This window comes from Vidua macroura, chromosome 33 (assembly GCF_024509145.1).
Source record: "Vidua macroura isolate BioBank_ID:100142 chromosome 33, ASM2450914v1, whole genome shotgun sequence".
Classification (NCBI taxonomy): domain Eukaryota; kingdom Metazoa; phylum Chordata; class Aves; order Passeriformes; family Viduidae; genus Vidua; species Vidua macroura.
In genome coordinates this window covers 569,354-591,907 of record NC_071603.1, presented here as the reverse complement: position 1 = coordinate 591,907, position 22,554 = coordinate 569,354, and the positions used below count along the sequence as shown (strand labels likewise).

The window sequence follows — 22,554 nt, the reverse complement described above, 5'->3', positions numbered from 1 at the left end:
GTCCAAATCCCCAAATCCCCCATGGTAGCCCTGTTCTACCCCAAAGAGCTTCCCCATCCTCTGAGACGGTCCCAAATGCCGTCACAGAACCCCCGTAAGGCCTCGCGGAGACCTCCCACCCTCTGAGACGACCCCAAATTCCCTCGCAGAACTCCCGCGTCCCCTCGCGGCGACCCTCCACCCGTTCATGCGGCCCCAAATCCACTCAGCGGCGCCTCGCAGCCCCACCCCTGCTCTCTTTCCCCTCAGGCCGAGCCCCCCCGAGCGCGGCGCGGCTCCGCTCACCCCATAATGGCGGCGGCGGCAGCTCCTCACGGCGCGGGGGGCGCGGAGATTCTGAGGGGGCGCGCGCGGGGGGCGCGCTATTTATAAGGGGGGGGGAGGGGGGCGGAGCGCAAAGCGCGCGAGCCCGCGGCCGGCGGCCAATGCGCAGGCGCGGAGGGGAAAGGGGCGGGGTGAAGGGGGCGGTGGCGCGGGCGGGGCCGCCGCGCGTGCGCTAAAGCGGCGCGGGAAGGGCGGGGGGGAACGGGCGCGTGGCGGCGGCGCGGGGCGCGAAGGCGGCTCGGCGCTGATTGGCTGAGAGCGGATTGGCGGGAGCGCGGGAGGCCACGCCCAGTGCGCTGAGGGGAGCGGGGCCGCCATTGTGGGAGCGGGGGCCCGGAGAGCCCGGTACGGGCTAAACCGGCACCAGAGAGCCCGGTACGGCCCCGGAGAGCCCGGTACGGGCTAAACCGGCACCAGAGAGCCCGGTACGGCCCCGGAGAGCCCGGTACGGGCTAAACCGGCACCAGAGAGCCCGGTACGGCCCCGGAGAGCCCGGTACGGGCTAAACCGGCACCAGAGAGCCGGTACGGCCCCGGAGAGCCGGTACGGCTCCAAACCGGCACCAGAGAGCCCGGTACGGCCCCGGAGAGCCCGGTACGGGCTAAACCGGCACCAGAGAGCCCGGTACGGCCCCGGAGAGCCCGGTACGGCTCCAAACCGACCCCGGAGAGCCCGGTACGGGCTAAACCGGCCCCAGAGAGCCCGGTACGGCCCTAAACTGGCACAAGAGAGCCCGGTACAGCCTCACGGAACCCGGTACAGCCCTAACGTGGCACAACATAGCCTGGTACGGCCCCACAGCCCAGTACGGACTGACAGACTCCAGTTTGCCACATACAATATTGCCTGCCCCACAGCTCTGCCCCATAACCCTGCCCCACAGCCCTGCCCCACAGCCCAGCCCCACAGCCCTGCCCCATAACCCTGCCCCATAACCCTGCCCCATAACCCTGCCCCATAACCCTGCCCCACTGCCCTGCCCCATATCCCTGCCCCACAGCCCTGCCCCACAGCCCAGCCCCACAGCTCTGATCCAGCCCCAACCCTCCCGCAATGGGGTCACCCCACAGGACCCAGCGGGGCACCCCCAGAGCGAAGGGGGTGACGGGGGCTGTGGGGCAGCCCCACAGAGTGTGATGGAGGGTGGGCATCCCCATGGGCCCCCCCAGCCCCACGGAGGGACAGACCCCAGACCCACAGCCACCACCCAGCCCCATGAGAGCCCCCTGAGCCCCAGCCCCACATGGGGACAGCCCCCAGACCCACACGGGGACAGACCCCAGACCCACTCCGGGACAGACCCCACAGGGGGACAGCCCCCAGCCCCACGTAGGGACAGCCCCCAGACCCACATGAGGACAGCCCCCAGACCCACAGGGGGACAGCCCCCACTCCCACAGCTGCCCCACACCAGCCCCACCGACCCCCCCCCCAGCCCCTTTGGCCCCCTCCCGGGGGTGCCGGTCCCGGACCCCCCCCACGCCGAGGCTCCCGCTCGCCGCCCGGGCCCCCCCGAGCCCCCGAGGCGGCGCGGAGGGGTACGGGGGGCGGGGGGGCCGTGCTGAGGCCGCGGGAGCTGGAACTACTTTGGCACCGGGAGGCGGCGGCAGCGGCCGGCGGCGCTTTGTGCGGGCTCGGCGGCTCGGGACCCCCGGCACGGCACCCCCGGCCGGGACCCCCCCCTCCCCACACACCTCCCACCGGAGCCCCTCGGCTTCGGCCCCGCTCCGGGGGCGCTGCTCCCGCCGGGGGAGGGACCCTCCGGCCCGCCCCGCGCCCTCCCCGCGTCCCCACGCCCCCTCCCCAGGACCCCCGCGCTCGGGGTGAAGTTTGGCGGGGGGCGCCGGGGCCGAGCCCCTCCCCCGCGGGGCCGTGCGGGGACCCCCGGGGGGCTCGGGGGGCTCCCCGCGCCGCCCCCCCCGGGCGATGCCGTCGGTGATGGAGAAGCCCTCGGGGATCCTGTCCCGCAGCCGCGCCAAGGCGGGGGGCGCCGCGGGGCCCCCCCACTTCCGAGGACGAGGCCAGCGAGGACGAGCACGCCCACGGTGAGCGACCCCCCCCCAAAAAAAAAAACCACACAACCCCCGCACCTGCGAGCCCCCCGCTCCCCCAGGACAGCCCCCGGCTGCGCCCCCCCCCCCCCCAAAAAAAAAAAACCGCGGCGATGCCGGGGACGCCGCGCTCGCCCCGCGTGTTTATTTGGGGTGGGGGCAGCGGCGCTCACGTCACCCCCGCCCCCCCCGCGGGGTTTGGTTGGGTGGGGGGGACACACGGGGACATGGGGGGGGGGGGGAACAAAGCCCCGTCCCCATTGTCCCCGGCCGCCCGCGTGTGCGCGGCCACAGCTTTGTTCGCCGGCGGGGAGGGGGCTCGGCCGCGGCCCCCCCCGGCCCGCAGCCCCCGGGGGGGGGGGCGCGGTGCGGACCCCCCCCCGGTAACCCCCGGCGCCCCTCCCGCCCGCAGACAGCATGATCCGGGTGGGGGCCGACTACCAGGCGGTGATTCCCGACTGCAAACCAGGTACGGAGCTTCGGGCAGGGGCCGGGGGGGTTCGGGGGTGTCCCCCCCCCCCACCCCGCGCCCCGTGTGACCCCCCCCGTTGCCCCCCCCAGAGAGCCCCGCTCGCTACAGCAACAAGGAGCTGAAGGGGATGCTGGTGTGGGCCCCCAACCACTGCGTGTCCGACGCCAAACGTGAGCCCCCCCCGGCACGGGCTGTCCCTGCATGGCAGGGGGCGTTCGGGGTGGCCCCCACCCACCCCCTGCGCCCCCCCAACCTCCCCGGGACACCTCCCCCACCCCCCGGTGCCCCCCCCAGTCCCCCCTTTCACCCTCAACTGCTCCTTTAACCCCCCCAACCCCTCCTTTATGTCCCCAGAACCTCCCCTTTGCCCCCAAAGCCCCTTTTACCCCCCTCCCACCCCCCCTTTTTACCCCTTAACTCCTCCTCTGCCCCCCTGACCCCCCCATGCCCCCCCAAATCCCCCCCCCAGTGGACAGGTACATCGCCATGGCCAAGGACAAGCACGGCTACAACATCGAGCAGGTACCGAGCCCCCCAAATCCCCCCCGGGGCGCCCCCAAATCCCCCCAGAGCCCCCCGGGGCGCCCCCAAATGCCCTGCTGACCCCCCCCCGTGCCCCCGGCCAGGCCCTGGGCATGCTGCTGTGGCACAAACACGACGTGGAGAAGTCCTTGGCCGACCTGGCCAACTTCACGCCCTTCCCGGACGAGTGGACGGTGGAGGACAAGGTTCTGTTCGAGCAGGCCTTCAGCTTCCACGGCAAGAGCTTCGCCCGCATCCAGCAGATGGTGAGAGCCCAAAAATGTGCCCCCAAACCCCCCCGGGGGGGGGCACCGGGCATCAGCCCCCCCTCCCTCACAGTGCTGGGCTTTTTGGGATTTTTTGGGATTTTTTGGGATTTTTTGGGGCTTTTGGAAGGTGTTGTTGCTCCCGTGAGACCCCCAGGGAGGTTTGGGGGGTCTGGGGGGGTCTCTCTTGGGCATGAGGGGGTGCCACCCCTTTACCCCCCCGCAGGAGATGGTACATCCCACCCTCTGTTGCCCCCCAGGTGGTACCTCCCCCCCAGTTCTGGGGGTTCCCCCTGATTTTGGGGTCCCGACCCCTCCATCTCCAGGGTTTCTCTGCCGTTTCCCCCCTTTCCTATTTCTGGGGGTTCCTGCTCCTCCATTTTTGGGGGTTTTCCCCCTTTTTTTGTGGATTGCCCCCCCCCCCCATCTCAGGGATCCTCCTGCACCTTCTCCCCCCATTTCTGGGGGTGCCCCCTCCTTTCCCTTCACCTCTCACCCCACCCCTAAGACCAAACCACCCCAAAACTCTCCCTGTGATCCCCCAAACCCCACTGTGCCCCCCAGCTCCCGGACAAGCTCATCCCCAGCCTGGTCAAGTATTATTATTCCTGGAAGAAAACGCGGTCCCGCACCAGCGTCATGGACCGCCAGGCCCGGCGCCTGCTGGGCCGCCGCGACCGCGACGACAGGTACCCCAAATCCCACCCTGAGCCCCCCAAAGCCTCCCCAAGACCTTCCCAAAACCTCCCCAAAACCTTCCCAAAAACCTCCCCCAAAAACCTCCCCCAAAAACCTCCCCAGGACCTTCCCAAACCTCCCCAAAAACCTCCTCAAGACCTTCCCAAAACCTCCCCAAGACCTTCCCAAAACCTTCCAAAAACCTCCCCAAAACCTCCCCCAAAACCTCCTCAAGACCTCCCCAAAAATCTCCCCAAGACCTTCCCAAAACCTTCCAAAATCCTCCCCAAAAACCTCCCCAAGACCTTCCCAAAACCTTCCAAAATCCTCCCAAAAACCTCCCCAAGACCTTCCCAAAACCTCCCCCAGACCTTCCCAAAAACCTCCCCCAAAAACCTCCCCAAAACCTCCCAAAAACCTCCCAAGAAACTCCCCAAAACCTTCTGAAAAACCTTCCCAAAAACCTCCCCCAAAACCTCCTCAAGACCTCTCCAAAAATCTCCTGAAAACCTCCCCATGACCTTCCAAAGTCCTCCCCAAAACCTCTCAAAAACCTCCCCCAAAACCTCCCCAAGACCTTCCCAAAACCTCCCCAAAAACCTCCCCCAAAAACTTCCCAAAACGTTCCCAAAAGCCTCCCCAAAAATCTCCCAAACCCCCCCAAACCCCCCCAAACCCCCCCAAAGCCCCGGCTCCCCTCTGGCCCGCAGCAACGACGAGACCGACGAGCACCGACCCAACCCCGAGGGGGACGCGGAGCCCGCGGACCCCAAAAGAGAGGTTGGGGGGCACAGGGGGAGTTTGGGGGGGCTCGGGGCCGTCACAGGGTGAAATCTGGGGGTTGGGTTCAAGGGTGGGGTGATCAGGAAAGGGAGGGGAAGGAGAACAAGGGGGGAAATGGGGGAAACCCCCCAAATATGGGGCCAGAACCCCAAAAACCAGGGTGAATCCCTAAAGGAGGGAGGAGCTGGGGCAGGGGGGGACCCCCAGAGTTTGGGGGAATCTTTGGGCATGGGGGGGGGAACCCCTGAAAACAACAAAAGGGAGCTGGGGGAGGGTCGGGAGACCCCAAAAATTGGGGAGAACCCCCAGAAATGGGGCGGGGGTGGCGCCCCCTGCTGGTGGGGGGGGGGGAGAGAGCAGCGGCCGGGGCGGGACGTACCAAACTCCAGGATTGGGGGGGGGCGGGGGGGGTGCTCAGGGGGTTTCCCCAGCCATAACCAACTCGAGTAACTGAACTAATTAACGAACGGAACCAATTAACGCCCCGGCCCGGTCGCAGCCGTGCTACCCCAAGGCGGGGCCGCGCAAGGAGCCGCAGTACCGGCACCACCCCCCGGCGCGGCAGCGGCGCCGCCCCCCCCGCGGGATGCGCCTGAGCCGCGAGGACGTGGCCGAGGTCACGGCCAACCCCGACCTGGGCGCGCGGGCCCTGCGCCAGCTCGACTGCCAGCTGGTGGCCCTCAAACGGCAGGTACGGCCCGAGGGACCCCCCCAACCCGCGGGACCCCCCCGGGGCGACCCCTCTGAGCCCCCTCCCCAATCCCCGCAGGTGCAGCGCATCAAGCAGATCAACAGCGGCCTGAGGCAGGCGCTGGACGGGGGCCTGGAGGGGCTGCGGCCGCCTGAGGTGGGTCCCCGCGTGCCCCACGGTGTCCCCACGGTGTCACAGCGGCTCCCCCTGTCCCCCTGCCCCCCCCCAGTCCCCCAAAATCTCCTCCGCTCACCCCCCAGGGCAACAGCAAGTTCAGCTCCCGCTGGACAACGGACGAGCAGCTGCTGGTGGTGCAGGGTGAGCGTCCCCCCTCGTTAGGCTAATGAGCCTCGTTAGGCTAATGACCCCCGTCCCTCACTGGCCGTGTCCCTGTCCCCAGCCCTGCGCCGCTACGGCCGCGATTTCCCGGCGGTGGCGGCCGTGCTGGGCAACAAAACGGCGGCGCAGGTTCGGAGCTTCGTGCTGGGCCCCCGGCGCCGCCTCGGCCTCGAGCGGCTCCTGCAGGAGCGCCAGGGCCAGGGGGAGCCCCCCGGGGACCGCCCCGAGCCCGAGGAGGAGGAGGAGGAGGTGAGGAGGGGCTGGGGCTGGGGGCAGGGCTGGGCGGGCAGCGGGGCCCAGTCCCGGGCTGGTGCCAGTCCTGATCCTGGACTGGTCCCAGATCACATCAGAGCCAGTCTACCCCCCTGCCCCGACAATTAATCAATGACCCATCCCAATCAATCAGTCAATCAATCAATCAATCAATCACACCCCAATCAATCAATGGCCACGCCCCACCCGAACCACAGCCCTGCCCCCCATCCCCGCCCCCTTCTCAAACCCAGGCCCTGTCCTGGACCTGCCCACACCCCAACACTGCCCAGTCCCGCCCACCCTGGCCCCACCCACCCGGCCCCACCCAACCGCTGCCCCGCCCATTCCAGCCCCACCCAACCCCTGCCCCGCCCATTCCAGCCCCACCCGGCCCCACCCAATCCCTGCCCCGCCCATTCCAGCCCCACCCAACCCCTGCCCTGCCCCACCCAGCCCTGCCTCTCTCTCCACAGGTGCAGATCACGGGCGTGTCCCGCCCGGCCCCGCCCCTGCCGCCCTCGGCCCCTCCCCCTGGTGCAGCCCCGCCCCCCTCGCGCCCACCAGCCCCGCCCCCGCTGCTGCGCCCGGCCCCGCCCCAGCCCCGCCCCCCGCGCTCCCCCGGCCGCCGCCGCCCCTCCAGCCCGGCCGGGCCCCGCCCCCGCTGCTCCGCCCTGGCCACGCCCCTGCCGCCAGGCCACGCCCGCCTGCCGCCGGCCACGCCCCACCCCGCTGAGCGCCCCCTGCTGGGCCGGAGGACCGGGGGGTCCCGGGGGGTCCCCGTTTGCAATAAAGGTATTTTAGTAGAGCGGCTGCGAGTGCTGGGGGCACTGGGAGCACTGGGGTGTACTGGGAGCACTGCTCTGGACCGGGCAGAGGGGGCTGCAGCGGGAGCCCAGGCCCTTACTGGGAGCACTGGTCTGGACTGGGGGCGCTGCAGCGGGAGCCCGATTCACCCTCGAGCACCACTCGGAGGCCGCGGATCTTTCTGGAAAGTTTTTAATTAGAACCTGGAAAATCCACCGCAGAGGGGGCGTGGCCTGGGTTTGGCCCCTCCCCCGAGTGTCCCCGCCCCCAGGGGCGGTGCCCGGGGCGGGGCTACAGCAGGACAAAAGGGGGGGGGGAGGGGACGCCCCACCCCCACCCCGGAGCCACCCCCGGCAGCAGCAGCGCCCCCGCCCCTCCCCCCCCGGGGCCTTCCTGAGTGCGGGGGGAGGGGACAGCCCTGTCCCCAAGGGGGGAGGGGCAGGGGACACCGGCATCCCCACGGGGGAGGGGACACACCCCACCCCCCCCTAAGGCCACCCCCGGACTGTCCCGTGTCCCCCCGGAAGGCTCAGGGACGCCCAGGATGTCCCCACGTGGCCCTGGGCCACCCCCAGCTGTTCCTGAGCCACCGAGGATGTCCCCGAGGGCCACCCGGATGTCCCTGGAGGTTCCGGGGCCATCCACGATGTCCCCACGGCCTCTCGAGGCCCAGGACTCCTCAGAAGGGCCTTGGGCCACCACTCCTGTCCCCAGAGGTCCCTGGGCCACCCCGGATGTGTCCCTGTCCTCAGGTGAGCCTCGCTCCCCCCTCCCAGAAGATGCCCCCAGGTCCCTGGGCCACCAGGATGTCCCCAGGAGGTCCCAGGGTCCCCATGAAACCCTGGCCCTGTCCCCAAAGGCCCATCCAGGATGTCCCCACGTCCTCACGGGGCCCTGGATGCCACAGAACGTCCCCAGGTGCATCCAGGTGGTCCCAGGCCCAGCCAGGTGAGCCCCAGAGATCCCAGCTCCATCCAGGTGGCCCTGGGTCCATCCAGGCTGTCCCCACGGACACCTGGACCCCGCACAAGGTCCAGCCAGGTGACCTCTGGAGGTCCCGGCTTCAGCCACGAGTTCCCCCAGATCCATCCAGGACGTTCCTGGACCCCGCAGCAGGTCTGTCCTGGATATCCCGGGTCCATCCTGGACATCCCGGGTCCATCCTGGACATCCCGGGCTCCCAGGTCCATCCTGGGTCCATCCTGGACATCCCGGGTCCATCCCGAAGGTCCTGGCTCCATCCAGGACGTGCCCACCAAGGCCTGGAGCGTGCTCAAGGTCCATCCAGGTGCTGCCCAGATCCATCCAGGAGCCCCCGAGACGCCCGAGGTCCATCCTGGCGCTCCCGCGTCCCCCCGTGGGCGTCCCCCCCCGCGTCCGTGGCTCGGAGCTGGAGCTCGGCGGCCGCCTCAGAGGCGCTCCCGGGTCGCCGCTCCCGGTCCGCGGCTCGGAGCCGCCCCTGGGGCGCCGCCTCCGTGTCCCCAAAGCTCCTCGGCCGCCCCGGAGCCGCCCCCGGGCCGCGCCGGAGCCGCCGGCGGGCGGCCGCGGCTCAGAGCTTGAGCTCGTTGGCCACCTTGGAGGCGATGTTCTTGAAGGCCATGGAGGTGCCGGCGATGCGCTTGAAGCGGACGCCGTTGAGCGAGAGCCGGGGCAGTTTGCACACCTCCATCTCCCACTGCACGAAGGAGTCGTGGCCGGGCGCGCCGTGGGCGCAGAGCAGCACGAAGCGCTCCTGGGGCTCGCAGCGGCAGCTGTTGGCGTCCAGCACCTTGCGGATCTCGCGCAGCATCTCGCCGGGCTCCAGCGAGCTCGTGGTCTTCATGCTCCACGTGAAGCGCAGCGAGCGCGGCTTGGCGTCGCGGCCGGCGTCGCGAGGGTCCTTCTCGGGGCCCACCGCCGGTCTGGGGGGGAAATTGGGGGGTCAGGAGGGGTCCTGGGGTCCTTCTTGGAACCCAACGAGGGTCTGAGGAGGAAATTGGGGGGTCGGGGGGGTCCTGGGGTCCTTCTTGGAACCCACCGAGGGTCTGAGGAGGAAATTGGGGGGTTTGAGGGGGCCTGGGGGTCCTTCTCGGAGCCCACCGAGGGTCTGGGGGGAAATTGGGGGGGTCAGGGGGGGTCTTGGGGGTCCTTCTTGAGGCCCACCACGGGTCTGGAGTGGCACCGTGAGGTCACCAAGGGGAGTTGGTCACCCCTGCAGTTGTCACAGGGACCCTGGGGGTGTCACAGGGACACCTGGGGTGGGCAGGGTCCCCACCTGTCACAGGGACCCCGGGGGTGTCACAGGGACCCTGGGGATGCTGGGCAGGGGTCCCCACCTGTCACAGGGACCCCGGGGGTGTCCCCGACTCACCTGAGGGTCTCCACCCGCTCCTTGCTCTCGGGCTCGTGGGGGTTCCTCGGGAGACAAAAGGGGCCGAGCTCAGTCGGGGGGGGCTGGGGGGGCACAGCCCCTCCCCCCCCCAGAGGGACCCGGGGGGCACAGACAGCACCGGGGGGCGGGGGGGACACACAGACACACGGGGGGGGACGAGGACAGACGGACGAGCGGGGCCGGGGGGGCCATGCGGGGCCGTGCAGCACTGGGGAGGGGTCGGGGGGGTTTGGGGGGATGCTGCTGGGGGGCCTGGGGGGGGTCAGGGGTGCCATGCGGGGGGACCCAGCGTCCGGCGCGGCCCTACCTTCTGGCAAACCTGAAAGACAGATTTCTACAAAGACAAACAGAAGAGAAGGGGACGTTGGGGGAGGGGAGGGGGCCGGGACAGAGCCACCCCCCTCCCCCGACCCCCCACCCCCCCCAGAGACCCCTGAGAGGGGCTGGGGTCAGTGGGGTCCGGGGAAAAGCAGCACCCCCACCCCCCCTCCCCGGCTCTGTGGGGACAGAGGGACAGGAGGGGACATGGGGGGTCCCCAGTGGGACATTCGGGGACAGGGAGAGGAAATTGGGGGTCCCCAGTGGGACATTCAGGGACAGGAGGGGACATTGAGGGTCCCCAATTCAGGGACAGGAGGGGACATTGAGGGTCCCCAATTCAGGGACAGGAGGGGACATGGGGGGTCCCCAGGAGGATTAGTGGGAGGCCAGGGAGGACAGGAAGGGACATGCAGGTCCCTGAGGGGACAGTGGCAGGGACAGGAGGGGACACAGAGGGAAAAGAAGAACAGAGAAGCCTTGAGAACACCGAGGGGACACCCTGAGGGGACAGAGAAACACAGAAGGGATCTGGGGGACAAGGGGACACCGAGGAGCCCTCGCAGGGGACAAACAGAGGGGACAGAGAATCCCTGGAGCACTGAGGGAACGCTGAGGGGACACCGAGGGGACAGCCCGGGACACACAGAGGAGCAAACGGGGGCACAGCGAGGGGACACCGAGGGACAGCGAGAGCCCAGAACACACCAGGGGGGACACATCCAGGGGACACAGGGGCGGGGGGTGCGGGCAGCAGCCCGGGCGTGCCCGAGGCCGGCCCAGGTGCGCGGCTCACCTGCGCACGAACTTGGAGGTGAACTTGCTGAAGAGGCTGGCGGAGGGGCCGCGCCGGCCCTGGCTGGCGCCCGAGGGCGAGGCGGGCGGGGGCAGCCCGGGGGGCAGCGCGTAGGGCAGGGGGTCCCGGGGGTCCCGGGGGGCACGGAGCTGCCCGGCGTGGAAGGTGCTGCGGCTCGAGACCCCCCGCGGGAAGCTCGGCCGCTCGCCCGGGCCCTGGCTCACGTTGTGGGCAGAGGGGGACGCCGCTGGCACCCGGGGGGGGGCCCCGCTGCGGGGGGGACACGGGGTTAGGGGGGACACCCCTGAGTGCCCCCGCACCCAGGGACACCCCCAGACCCCTGAACGGGGGACATTGCTGTCCCCTGAGCCCCCCCTGCCCCCAGGGACCCCCGTGGGAATTTGGGGCGCTCCCCAGCACCCAGTGAATGCAGGAATGGGGGGCTGGGGGGGGTCACCCACCCCCCAGCACCCTCGGGACCCCCTGAGCCCCCCCACGGGAAGCAGGGCCGGGGGATGCTGGGCGGGGGTCCCCACCTGTCCTTGCCGTTCTGCAGCGAGCTCTGGCCCAGGCTGGCCCGGTCCAGCAGCGGCGAGTTCCGGCTGCGCGTGGTGCCCGTGGACAGGACGCTGTTCTGTGGGGGGACACGGGAAAGGGGGGGCTGGGGGGGACACAGGTGTCCCAAAAGCCCCAAACAGCAGACACGGGATTTGGGGACCCTCCACTGGCCACCAAGAACAGCCCCACCAGTGACCCCAGTCGCACCCTGGGGGTCCCAAGGACGGCCAGCCCCCATTCCCACCCCCAGCAAATACTGACCCCAAATCCTGGGGTTCCAGGTGTTGGGGACCCCCCTCCCACCTCAGCACCCAAATTCCCCCAAATCCAGGGGTTTCAGTCCCCCCCCCACCCCCCCAGGTGTCCCCCAGCCCGCACTGACCGTGGAGGGGAGGGGGTGCCCTTGGATCGCTCCAGGCCGGGCAGGGGGCTGGGGGGCACCTTGGCCGTGCTGCCGGCCCGGCGCCCCCCGGCCTCTTCCTCCCCTGCTCCTCCTCCTCCTCCTCCTCCTGCTCCTGCTCCTCCTCCTCGCTTGTTCTCCGCGTTGGCCGCCTGCGTTTTCTTGGAGTACGAGGCCGAGGTGGGGATGGAGAGCCCGGCTGGGGCGGGAGGGGCTGTCAGGGGTGGGGGTCCCACGGGGGACCCCTCCCTTCCCCTTCACCCCCTCCTCACTGGGGATCCAGGGCTCACAGCACCCCATGAGGGCCCGGGCACCCTCGTTCCCACCCCACAGGGTGGTCTGGCCACCCACCCTCGCATCCCCCAGGGACCCCCACTCCCATTCCTGCACGACCCCCCCCCATGATGGGTTCCTGTCCCCGTGACCCCCCCAGCACCCAGAACACCCCACTCCTGAGGGGTGCACCACCCACAGCTCCAGTCCCCCAACGTCCCCATTTGGGGTCTCCCCCAGTCACTGACCCCCCGTGTCCCCATTTGGGGTCTCCTCCGTGTCCCCTTTGGGGTCTCACCCTGGTCGCTGACCCCCTGTGTCCCCATTTGGGGTCTTTCTCCCCTTTGGGGTCTCCCCTGTGTCCCCATTTGGGGTCTCTCCCCTTTGGGGTCTCCCCCATGTCCCCATCTGGGGTCTCTCTCCCCTTTGGGATCTCCCCATTTGGGGTCTCTCTCCCCATTTGGGGTCTCTCCCCTTTGGGGTCTCACCCTGGTCGCTGACCCCATGTGTCCCCATTTGGGGTGTCCCCATTCGGGGTCTCTCCCCTTTGGGGTCTCACCCTGGTCGCTGACCCCCCGTGTCCCCATTTGGGGTGTCCCCATTCGGGGTCTCTCCCCTTTGGGGTCTCACCCTGGTCGCTGACCCCCCGTGTCCCCATTTGGGGTGTCCCCATTCGGGGTCTCTCCCCTTTGGGGTCTCACCCTGGTCGCTCACGCGCCGTTTGGGTGTTGGCCGAGACGCTGCGCTGGACCTTGTGAGCAGGGGAGGGGCCCGAGCTGTTGGCCACCTCCGGGGCCACCCGCGGCTTCAGGGACAGGTTCTCCTCCAGCTGGGGACAGGGGACACGTGGGGACACAGCGGGGACACGGGGGACACCCGCCGGGCAGGGACAGGGACAGGGACGTGCCACCACAGCACAGCTGGGGACAGGGGGACAGGACGGGCTGGGGACAGGCTTGCACGGGGGCAGGGCATGGCGGGGAACGGTGTCCCCTGTGTCCCACCCCATCCTCTCGGTGTCCCCGTGTCCCTGCTCGTGTCCCTCCTTGTCCCCACGTCCCCTCACTCCTCCTCCGCGCTCCGTGTCCCCGTGTCCCCTCAGTGTCCCCACGTCCCTCACACCTCAATGATCCCGCACCATCGCGATGTCCCCTTGTCACCGCGTCCCCTCCTATTCCTGTCCCCTCCTCATCCCCATGACCCTCCCGGTATCACCTTGCCACCTGTCCCTCCCCGTGTCCCCTCATTGTCCCCACGTCCCCTCTTTGTCCTCATGTTCTCGTTGTCCCCTCGTGCCCTCCACACTCAATCCCCTCCCATCCCTGTGGTCCCCTCGTCCCCCCCAGTGTCCCCATAGTGTCCCTGCCATCCCAGTGTCCCTGCCACCCCCCAGTGTCCGTCAGTGTCCCCATAGTGTCCCCACCATCCCCAGTGTCCCCATAGTGTCCCCACCATCCCCAGTGCCCCCAGTGTCCCCATAGTGACCCCCAGTGTCCCTGCCACCCCTGAGTGTCCCTCAGTGTCCCCATAGTGTCCCTGCCATCCCCAGTGTCCCTCAGTGACCCCCAGTGTCCCTGCCATCCCCAGTGTCCCCATAGTGTCCCTGCCATCCCCAGTGTCCCTCAGTGTCCCCATAGTGTCCCCGCCATCCCCAGTGTCCCTGCCACCCCCCAGTGTCCCTCAGTGTCCCCATAGTGTCCCCGCCATCCCCAGTGTCCCTGCCACCCCCCAGTGTCCCTCAGTGTCCCCATAGTGTCCCTGCCATCCCCAGTGTCCCCCAGTGTCCCCACCTCGGAGCTCTTGTGGTCCAGCAGCAGGTAGGTGGCCATCACCTCGTTGTACTTCTGCCCCACCAGCGACTCCTGGATCTCCTCCCGCGTGTAGCCCATGGACACCATCAGCTCTGGGGGGACACGGCCCTCAGCGGGGGGGACGGGGCCGCGGGGGGTCCCCGTGTCCCCAGGGGTCACCCCAGCTCCCACCTGTCCTGCGGGGGTCCTTGTAGTCAGGCACGGGCTCCATGTAGGGCTTCAGCTCGTCGTCCTCGTGGCCCACGTTCATCCAGCGGTCCTTCATGATTTGCTGGGGGCGCACAGGGGGCTCAGCGGGGTCGGGGTCACCTCTGGGGACACTTTGGGGACGGGAAAGGATCCCGGGGGTCCTGGGGGGCACGGGGGGATGCCAGGGGCAACAGGGAGGGTCCCCAGGAGGTCTTGGGGCTGCTCTGGGGGCTGCTCGGGAGGGTCTCAGAGGTTGCCAGAACCGCGCTGGGGGTCCCAGGACGATGTTGGGGTGTCCCCAGCAGGTCCTGGGGTGCCACTGGGGGTTTCCAGGCTCACGCCGGGGGTCCCAGGACGATGTGGGGGTGTCCCCTCACCTCCAGGGTGCCCCTCTTGGTGGGGTTGAGGATGAGGAACTTCTTGAGGAGGTTCTCACAATCCGTGGACATGTAAAAGGGGATCCGGTACTTCCCCCGCAGCACCCGCTCCCGCAGCTCCTGTGGGACCCCAAAACCACGCATGGGCACCCCAAAACCAACAATGGGACCCCAAACCCAACAATGGGACCCCAAAATCAACAACAGCACCCCAAAACCACGCATGGGCACCCCAAAACCAACAATGGGACCCCAAACCCAACAACGGTACCCCAAAACCAACAATGGTACCCCAAAACCACGCATGGGCACCCCAAAACCAACAATGGGACCCCAAACCCAACAATGGGACCCCAAAACCACGCATGGGCACCCCAAACCCAACAATGGGACCCCAAAACCACACATGGGTACCCCAAAACCACCTGAGAGACCCCCAAAGTCACCTGTGGGCACTCCAAAACCACCAATGGCACCACAAAACCACCCGAGAGACCCCAAAACCACAAGACAGACCCCCAAAGCCCCACATAGGCACCCCAAAACCACGCATGAGACCCCAAAACCACCAATAGTACCCCAAAACCACCTATGGTCACTCCCAAAACCACCCACTGGAGCCCCAAACCACCTGTGGGCACCACAAAACCATCCAGGGTGACTCCAAAGCCACCCCTTGGACCCCCAAACCACCCCCTGGACCCCCCCGAGCGTGGCCACACCTTGAGGTTCTGCCCGTCGAAGGGCAGCGAGCCGCTGACCAGCGTGTAGAGGATGACCCCCAGGCTCCACACGTCCACCTCGGGCCCGTCGTACTTCTTGCCCTGGAAGAGCTCGGGGGCGGCGTAGGGCGGCGAGCCGCAGAACGTGTCCAGCTTGTTCCCGAAGGTGAACTCGTTGCTGAAGCCAAAATCGGCGATTTTGATGTTCATGTCGGCGTCCAGCAGCAGGTTCTCGGCCTGGCCCGGGGAGGGAGAGCACCCCGGGGGGGTTACTGGGGTCTGGTGGGGTTTGGGGGACAGGGGGTGCAGCTGGGACTGGTCTGGGAGGGGGCAGGGGTGGGTCTGGGGGTCCTGGCACCTCCCTGGGGGTCTCAGTGTTGTCCTGGAGGGTCCTGGCACCCGCCCGGGAGGCTCAGAGATATTGGGAGTTCTGTCCCGGGGGTCCCAGGGGTGTCAGGGGGTCCCAGGGGTGTCTGGGTGCCGCTCTGGGGGTCCCAGGGGGGTCAGGGGGTCCCAGGTGGGGGTTCCTCACCTTCAGATCCCTGTGCACAATGAACTTCTGGTGGCAGTACTGCACGGCCGACACTATCTGCAGGACAGGGGGGTGTCAGAGAGGGGCCCAGCCCAGGGTGGGGGGCACAGGGACACCCCCCAGCCCCCTTGGGGGCACGGTGGGGGGGTCCCCAACCCCCGCGGGGGTGGTCCAACAGCATCACCCCCCCCCAGACCTGTCGGAACTTCGCCCGGGCCTCCTTCTCCTTCATGCGCCCGTGGGCCACCAGGTAATCGAACACCTCACCTGGGGGGCACAGGGTGGGGGGTGAGGGGCAGCCCCGTGACCCCCAAAGCCCCCAGGGCCCCCCCAAACCCCCACTCACCCCCGCTGGCGTATTCCATGACCAGGTAAAGCGTCTTCTCCGTCTCGATCACCTCAAAGAGCTTCACTGCAAGGGGGTGAGGGGGTTGGAGGGGGGGGACACCCCTGGGACCCCCCCCAAGGGTGGGGGACACCCCCGGGGAGGGGTGGGGGTGCAGCTGAGGGGGTTTTGGGGGGGTCTCACCTATGTTGGGGTGGTTCAAGACCTTCATTATTCGCACTTCCCGGAAGAGCTGCGAGGGACAGGGGGAGGGGGGATTTTGGGGGTGTCAGAGGGAATGATGCCCCATTTGTCACCCCAAAATCAGCTGTCCCCCCGCCCAGGGACACCCCTCACCTTCTGCAGGCTGGAGGAGTTGAGCTGCGTCTTGTCAATGATTTTCACGGCCACCTGTGAGGGGGAGAGCGGGGTCAGAGTCCCCAGGGCCGTCCCCAAAACGTGGTGGCACCGGTGAGGGGAGGGGCAGGGGGACAGGGCTGTCCCCACACCGCGGTGGCACTCCCGGAGCGAGAGGGAAGGTGACAGGACCAGCCCCAGGGCTGTCCCCACACCGCGGTGGCGCTCATGGCACGAGGACCGAGAGCTTGGGACCATCCCTGTGCCACAGTGGCACTCCCAGGGCACGGATCAGGACCCAGAAGTGTCCCCACGCCACGGTGGCACCCACAGGACAAGGACCAGGACCGAGAACCGTCCCCACACCATGGTGACAGTCACAGCTGAGGACCAGGAAACTCATTCCTGCGCCAGGTGGCACTCCCAGGGCAGGGACCAGAAGCCAGAGCTGTCCCCACACCACAGTGCCACCCATGGGATGAGGACGACAGGCCTGTCCCTGTGGTGACACCCGCAGGACCTGCACCAGGAGCCCAGGCCTGTCCCCACACTGTGGTGGCACTCACGGCTGGGGACAGGAAGCCCATCCCTGGGCCGTGGTGGCACTCCCAGGGCAAGGACCGGGACGCAGAGCTGTCCCCGCACCACGGTGCCACTCCGACAACAAGGACTGTCCCCAGGCTGCGGTGGCACTTCCAGGGCAAGCCCCAGGAGCCAGAGCTGTCCCCGCGCCACGGTGACGCCCACGGGACACGGTGTCACCCACAGGCTGATGCTGTCCCCGCAGCGTCACCCGCAGCCCAGGGCCCCCCCCCCGAGCGCTGTCCCCTCGCCAGGAGGGTGCCACTCACCTCCTTGCCGGTCAGGACGTGCCGGGCCAGCTTGACCTTGGCGAAGTTGCCCTTGCCGATGGTTTTGAGCAGCCGGTAGTTGCCGATGTGGGGCTGCTCCTCGGCGGCCGTGCCGGCGTTGCGGCCCCGCAGCATGCTGGCCTTGCCGCCGCCCTTGCCCTCCACGGCGCCCGGCTGCGGGGACAGCGAGGGGACACTCAGCCGGGGCCGGCCGCGGGGACAGCGAGGGGACGCTCAGCCGGGGCCGGCCGCGTCCCCTCGGGGATCCCGGCGGGGTCCGCGGGCTCCGGGAGGAGCCGGGAGCGAAGTCCGGAGCGGCGGAGCCGCGCCCGGCCCGGCCGGGAGCCGCCCCTGATACCTGACGCAAGCGCCGCGGTTTCGGGCCGGGCCGCGAGGGTGGGAAGGGGACAGCGCCGTGTCACCCCCTGCCCGGGAGGGGACGCGGCCACCCCGCCCCCGCTGCTCTCCTGAAGATTCCGCGTCCAAATATCCCGATTTTAGCCCAAACGCAACCACCTGGACAGAGCTCACGCCCCAGCCGAAAGCGGGGCAGCCCCCAGAACAACGCCGGCACAAAGCCCCTCTTCCCGCACCCCAAAAGCCGCCCTGGGGCACCCCCCGAAGGTCACCCGGGCCTCGGGGACACTTTCGGGGTGTTCCCTTTCGGGGAGTGAGACGCCCCCGGGGCTGTCACCGCTCCGGTGACACCGGAGATAACGGGAGCGCGTGAGCGGGCGGGGAAGCCGAGCCAAGCCCCCGTCCCACGTGGGATTTGGGGCCCCCCAAATCCTCGCCGGGTTTATTTTTTGTGGGGGCACATCTCGGGGTGTCCCCCTCCCCCTCCGTGGGAAGGAAACCGCTGGCGGAAGCCATGGGGGAGGTGCCGGCGATGGCGCAACCGAACCCCCAGATTTGGGGGGAGAACGCGCTGTTTTGGGGCCTGGGGGGGGACCGGAGCTTCCCCCTCCCCCAAAGCCCAGCGCGGTGCTGTGGGAAAAGTGAAGGAAAACGGGAGTTTCTGCCAAAAAACTGCCGTGGCAACGGGGCGGGAGCGTGCGGAGCCATCTGGCCGCGCTGCCGGCATTCGGTCGGGCTCTGAGGCGGCACCGGCACCGGAGCCCCCCCCGGGCGGGGCCGCGGCACCCCCGGCACCAGAACCCCCCGAACCCCCCCGGGGTTCGGTGGCGGCGCTCCCGGCTCCTCTTATCGCCGCGGGCCCGAGGGGCCAAAAAATATGGCAAACATGGCAAAGGAGGCACCGCCCGGCCCGGGTCACACCGGGGGAACGCCACCGGCACCGGGGGGGTCTCACCGGCACCGGGCACGGGCGGTGGGAAGGCCGCGGTGTTCCCCGGTGGCGGCGGCGCTCGGTAACCCCGCTGTAAGGCCGCGGAGCCCCTCGTGCCTCAGTTTCCCCAGCCCGCCCGCCGTGAGGGGGACTCACCCTGGGCACCCCGAAGCGCCGGGAGCGGCGGGAGCGGGGCGGTGCCGGCGGGAGCCCCGCGGGACGCCGGGAGGGAGGGAGCGAGCGGGGACCGGCTCGACCGGTTGGGGCTGAGGCCGCAGCGGGACGGCGCGGGGTGGGGCCGGGGAACACCTGGAGCGCCGGGGCGGGGAAAACGGGGCAGGAAAGGGGAAAACCGGCAGCGGGGGGGGGGGGCCCGTCCTGCTGGGGGCAGAGACAGAAGGCTGGGAATGGCCACGGGAATGGCCACGGGATTTGTCACCGGGAATGGCCACCGGAATGGCCATGGGGTTTGTCACCGGGAATGGCCACAGGGATGGCCACGGGAATGGTGGCAGAAGTGACGGCGCTGAGGCTTCAGGGACGTCACTGGGTACAGTGTGATGTCACCAGGCCCGCCGTGATGTCACCAGGCCCAGCAGTGATGCCACCGGGGCTGCAGTGATGTCACTAGCCCAGGAGTGATGTCACGAGCCCAGCAGTGAGGTCACCAGCCCAGCAGTGATGTCACGAGCCCAGCAGTGATGTCACCAGGCCCAGCAGTGATGTCAGCAGGCAGGTGTGAGGATCCCGGTGCCGGGAGGCGTCGATGCCACCAGCACCCGCCCACGGCACCGAACTGGTGCCAACTGGTGGCAACGGGAGCGCTGCCGGTGCCCCCAGGGCCGCTTGGCCGGGACCCCCGGGCACGGCGCAGCGGTGGCAGCCGGGGAGGCAGCGCCGGTTCGTGCGGCGCCGCTCAAATGTCAGCCAAATTTAGGTGTTTTTGAAGATTTTTTTCTTTTTTTTATCTCCAACCCCACCAGATCGGGCTCCATGTGAGGGAGGAATTGGGGGCTGGGGGGGGGAAGCAGGGAAAGACCCCCCGATTTCAGCTGCTGGGGCTGGGAAGGGTGCACAGCCCCCCCCCCACACGGTGCTGCCGCCCCCTCCCCAAACCTTCCCAGCCAGGAATAATTTTCCTCTGGCGTTACATAACAGCGGATAAATAAGAGGAAAACCACCCAAAACGAGGAGGGGGGCCCCGATGCCACAGCCACGGCCACAGAAGAGGTGGCATCGCCTTGTCCTCGGGCTTGGGGACACGACACGAGGCCACTTGTGCCCCCACGCGCCCTGCTGGGGCCACTGCCCAGCACTCGGCGTCTCCCCGGTCACAGAAGGGGGAGAAGCTCCCCAAAATATCGCCCAAAATGGGGGTGTCACACAGCTGGGGGAGCTGAGGAGCCCCCCAGGTGCTCCCCAAAAGGGCTGAGGCAGCAGCGGGGTCTCCCAGCAGCCACAGAAGCTGGGGGCAGAGAGGGACCCCAAGAGCCCCCCAAATCCACCCCAAAATGGGGAGCCCCCCGTCCCAGCTGCCCCCAGAGGAAAAACCCCCTCACACCCACACAGACGAGGGGGTGCGCCCCCCATTCCCCACCCGGGGGGTGGGGGGGCTGGTCCCCACTCACAGGGGTCAGAACGGGAGGAATTTGGGGGGCTCGCCCCTCAGAGCCCCCCCAAAGCCCGGGGAGGGCGCCGAGCCCGTGGCAGCGCTGCCGCCGCCCCCACAGCCCCCCCGTTTGGGGGGGGCCGCAGCAGGGAAGGGGGTGGGGGAGGGGGTGGGCTGACGCCCCCACACCCCGATCGCGCAGCCACCGAGCTGGGGGGGGGGACAATGACACCCCAAACGTGCCCCCCACAGCGGATCCCGGACCCTGGGGGCTCGATGTGGGGGTGTCTGGCACCCCCCTTGCTTGCCCCTCTCCCTTTGGGGTGCAAGGCTTGATCCCCTCACCCAAAATTTGGGGTCAGGCACACAAACACCTACTGCTGTCCTGCAGGGAACCCCGAAATGGGACCCCAAAATTTGGGGAGGGGCTCATCCCAGAGCACTCCCCCTGCACCAGATCCGGCCCTGAAGGGGGCCACGGCTCAGGAGCCCCCACCCCACAGGAGGGTCTGGGCCGTGGGAGGCCCCGGGCTCCTTCGTGGGGGTGCAAGAGAGGAATTGGGGGACCCTTAGACCCCCCTTTTCCACCTCACAGAGGGGCCCCGAAGCCCCTCAGAGCCCCCTCTTCCCTCACAAAACAATCCCAAACCCCTTCAGTCTCTCTTTTCCCTTCATAGAGGGATCCAGACCCCCCCAGATCCCCTCCTTTCTCCACGTAAAATGCCCCAGGATCCCCTTTTTCACTCCCCAAAATGTCCCAAGACCCCCTTAGACTCCCTTATTTTCCCTCTCAGACCCCCCTTTTCGCCCCAAAACCGACCCAGGTTCCCGTCAAACGTTCTTTTTACCTCACTAAATTTCTCAAATCCCTTTCAGGCCTCACTTGCCCCTCACCAACAGACCCCAGACCCCTTTTTCCTGCCACAAACGGGGCACGGGCCGCCTCGCACCCCCCGGTTCCCCTCACAGAACAGCCCCCGACCCTCTCGGATCCGCGTTTTTCCCTCTCAAAACCCAGCCCAGATCCCCCTCAAAACACCTTTTTTACCTCACAAAATTACTCAGGCCCCTCTAAGACCCTTTTCCCCTCACACAAACGCCTCAGACCCACTCAGTCCCTTTTTCTCCACACGGACGGGACCAGAACCCCCTCAATCCTCCTTTTGGCCCTCTCAGATCCCCCCTTTCCCCTCACAAACCAGTCCCCGAGCCCCCCAGAGCCCCTTTTTCGCCTCTCTGCCCTCACAAACCGGCCCTGAACTCCCCTTTTCCCCTCACAAACCGGTTCGCGATCTCCTCAAGCCCCTTTTTCCTCCCTCAGATCCCCCTTTTCCCCTCACAAAAATCCCCCAGGCTCCCTCAGTCCCCTCTTTCCCTCACAAAATGCCCTTTTTCCCCCGCCAGCCGCCCCTCTCCCCTCACGCTGGAGCCGGCTCCCCCTTCATCCACACCCGATCCCCGCCGTCCCTCCCTCACCTGTTCCGCGTCCCTCTCGTTGACGGTCGGCAAAGGGCTGCGACCGCTGCTCGACATGGCGGCCCCCCCCCCCGCGCCGCCGGCGACTATCGCGATAGGGGGAAGCCGCGGCAGGCGGTGTGCGGGGAGGGGGAAGGGGAGGCGGGGGGAGCTCAGGGGGCGGGGGGGGGCCAGGCCAGCGGCATTGGGGGGGCCGGGAGAGGAGCAGGGGGAGCGGGCGGGGTCCGCCCGGCCCGGCCCGGCCGCCGCCGCCGCCGCCTCACGCCGCCGCCGCCTCAGCGCCCCGCGGCTCCCAACATGGCGGCCGCCGCCGGCCCTCGGCCATTTCCGCCGCCGCGCCGGAAACACCCGACACGCCTCCCCGCGCCGCTTCGGCTCTTCCCGGAGAGGTTCGGTTCGCGGCCGTCACAGACTTCGAGTGTTTCCGCCTCCACGACGGAGTTACACGAAGCTTCCTTCGGTACTTTCCGCCGACCGCCGCGGGAAGAGCCGAGCGCCGCCCGCGCCTCCGCGACTCCGAATGGAGCCGGAAATACCCGAGTGAGGCCGAAACCCCCGAGTGGATGCGGAAATACCCGAACACCTCTTGGCAGTCTTCGGGCGCTTCCGCTCGTGACGGAAACACCCGAGCGGAGCCGAATCCCCCTCCCCAGCCCTGATGGGGACCCCAGGATGGGCCGGGGGGCGGCCCGGACCGCAGGACCCTCCCCGAATTTGGGGGGCTCTCCCGGACCGCAGGACCCTCCCCGAATTTGGATGGGCTTTCCCGGATCGCAGGACCCTCCCCAATTTTTTGGGGGATTCTTCCGGACACCTGGGCGCGCCCAGATTTTGTGGGGCTTTGCTGGACCCTTGGGTTCTCCCCGATTTTGGGGACAAGGGTGCTCCTTGTCCGCACTGGGAGCACTGGGAGGGGGCACTGGGACGGGGCGGGTCCAGCCACAGAAAGGGCGTGTCCTCACCCCACCACGCCCCCTTTGGACCAAAGGGGCGGGGCCGGGATGGGGGAGGGGGGGTTCCATGGGTGCCCCGTCGCTCGGGGCACCCCCGGGCGGTGCTGCGGGGTGGGGGCGGGGATGGAGGGGGGTGCATGGGGGAGGGGAGCATCCAGGGGCT

The 22,554-nt window shown here is 68.7% G+C and overlaps 2 protein-coding genes across 2 annotated transcripts; one reads left to right on the top strand and one right to left on the bottom strand.

The window, feature by feature from the left end:
* Positions 1–1,639: 1,639 nt before the first annotated feature.
* LOC128820963 (REST corepressor 2-like) lies at positions 1,640–8,137 on the top strand. The gene is given in 14 exon segments (XM_054001815.1): positions 1,640–2,328; positions 2,330–2,369; positions 2,788–2,844; positions 2,937–3,017; positions 3,317–3,369; positions 3,474–3,635; positions 4,200–4,324; positions 5,024–5,093; positions 5,596–5,787; positions 5,866–5,943; positions 6,048–6,105; positions 6,188–6,375; positions 6,855–7,224; positions 7,713–8,137. Coding segments are annotated over 14 exon segments (1,977 nt in total). The 5' UTR covers positions 1,640–2,250.
* MARK2 (microtubule affinity regulating kinase 2) lies at positions 7,362–21,713 on the bottom strand. Its single transcript, XM_054001809.1, is given in 19 exon segments — positions 7,362–9,086; positions 9,536–9,580; positions 9,864–9,890; positions 10,671–10,940; positions 11,207–11,304; positions 11,607–11,827; positions 12,603–12,627; positions 12,629–12,730; positions 13,692–13,804; positions 13,884–13,983; positions 14,279–14,398; positions 15,001–15,237; positions 15,533–15,589; positions 15,729–15,799; positions 15,879–15,944; positions 16,062–16,110; positions 16,215–16,268; positions 17,066–17,239; positions 21,439–21,713. Coding segments are annotated over 19 exon segments (2,238 nt in total). The 5' UTR covers positions 21,496–21,713; the 3' UTR covers positions 7,362–8,734.
* Between the last annotated feature and the right edge of the window lie 841 nt (positions 21,714–22,554).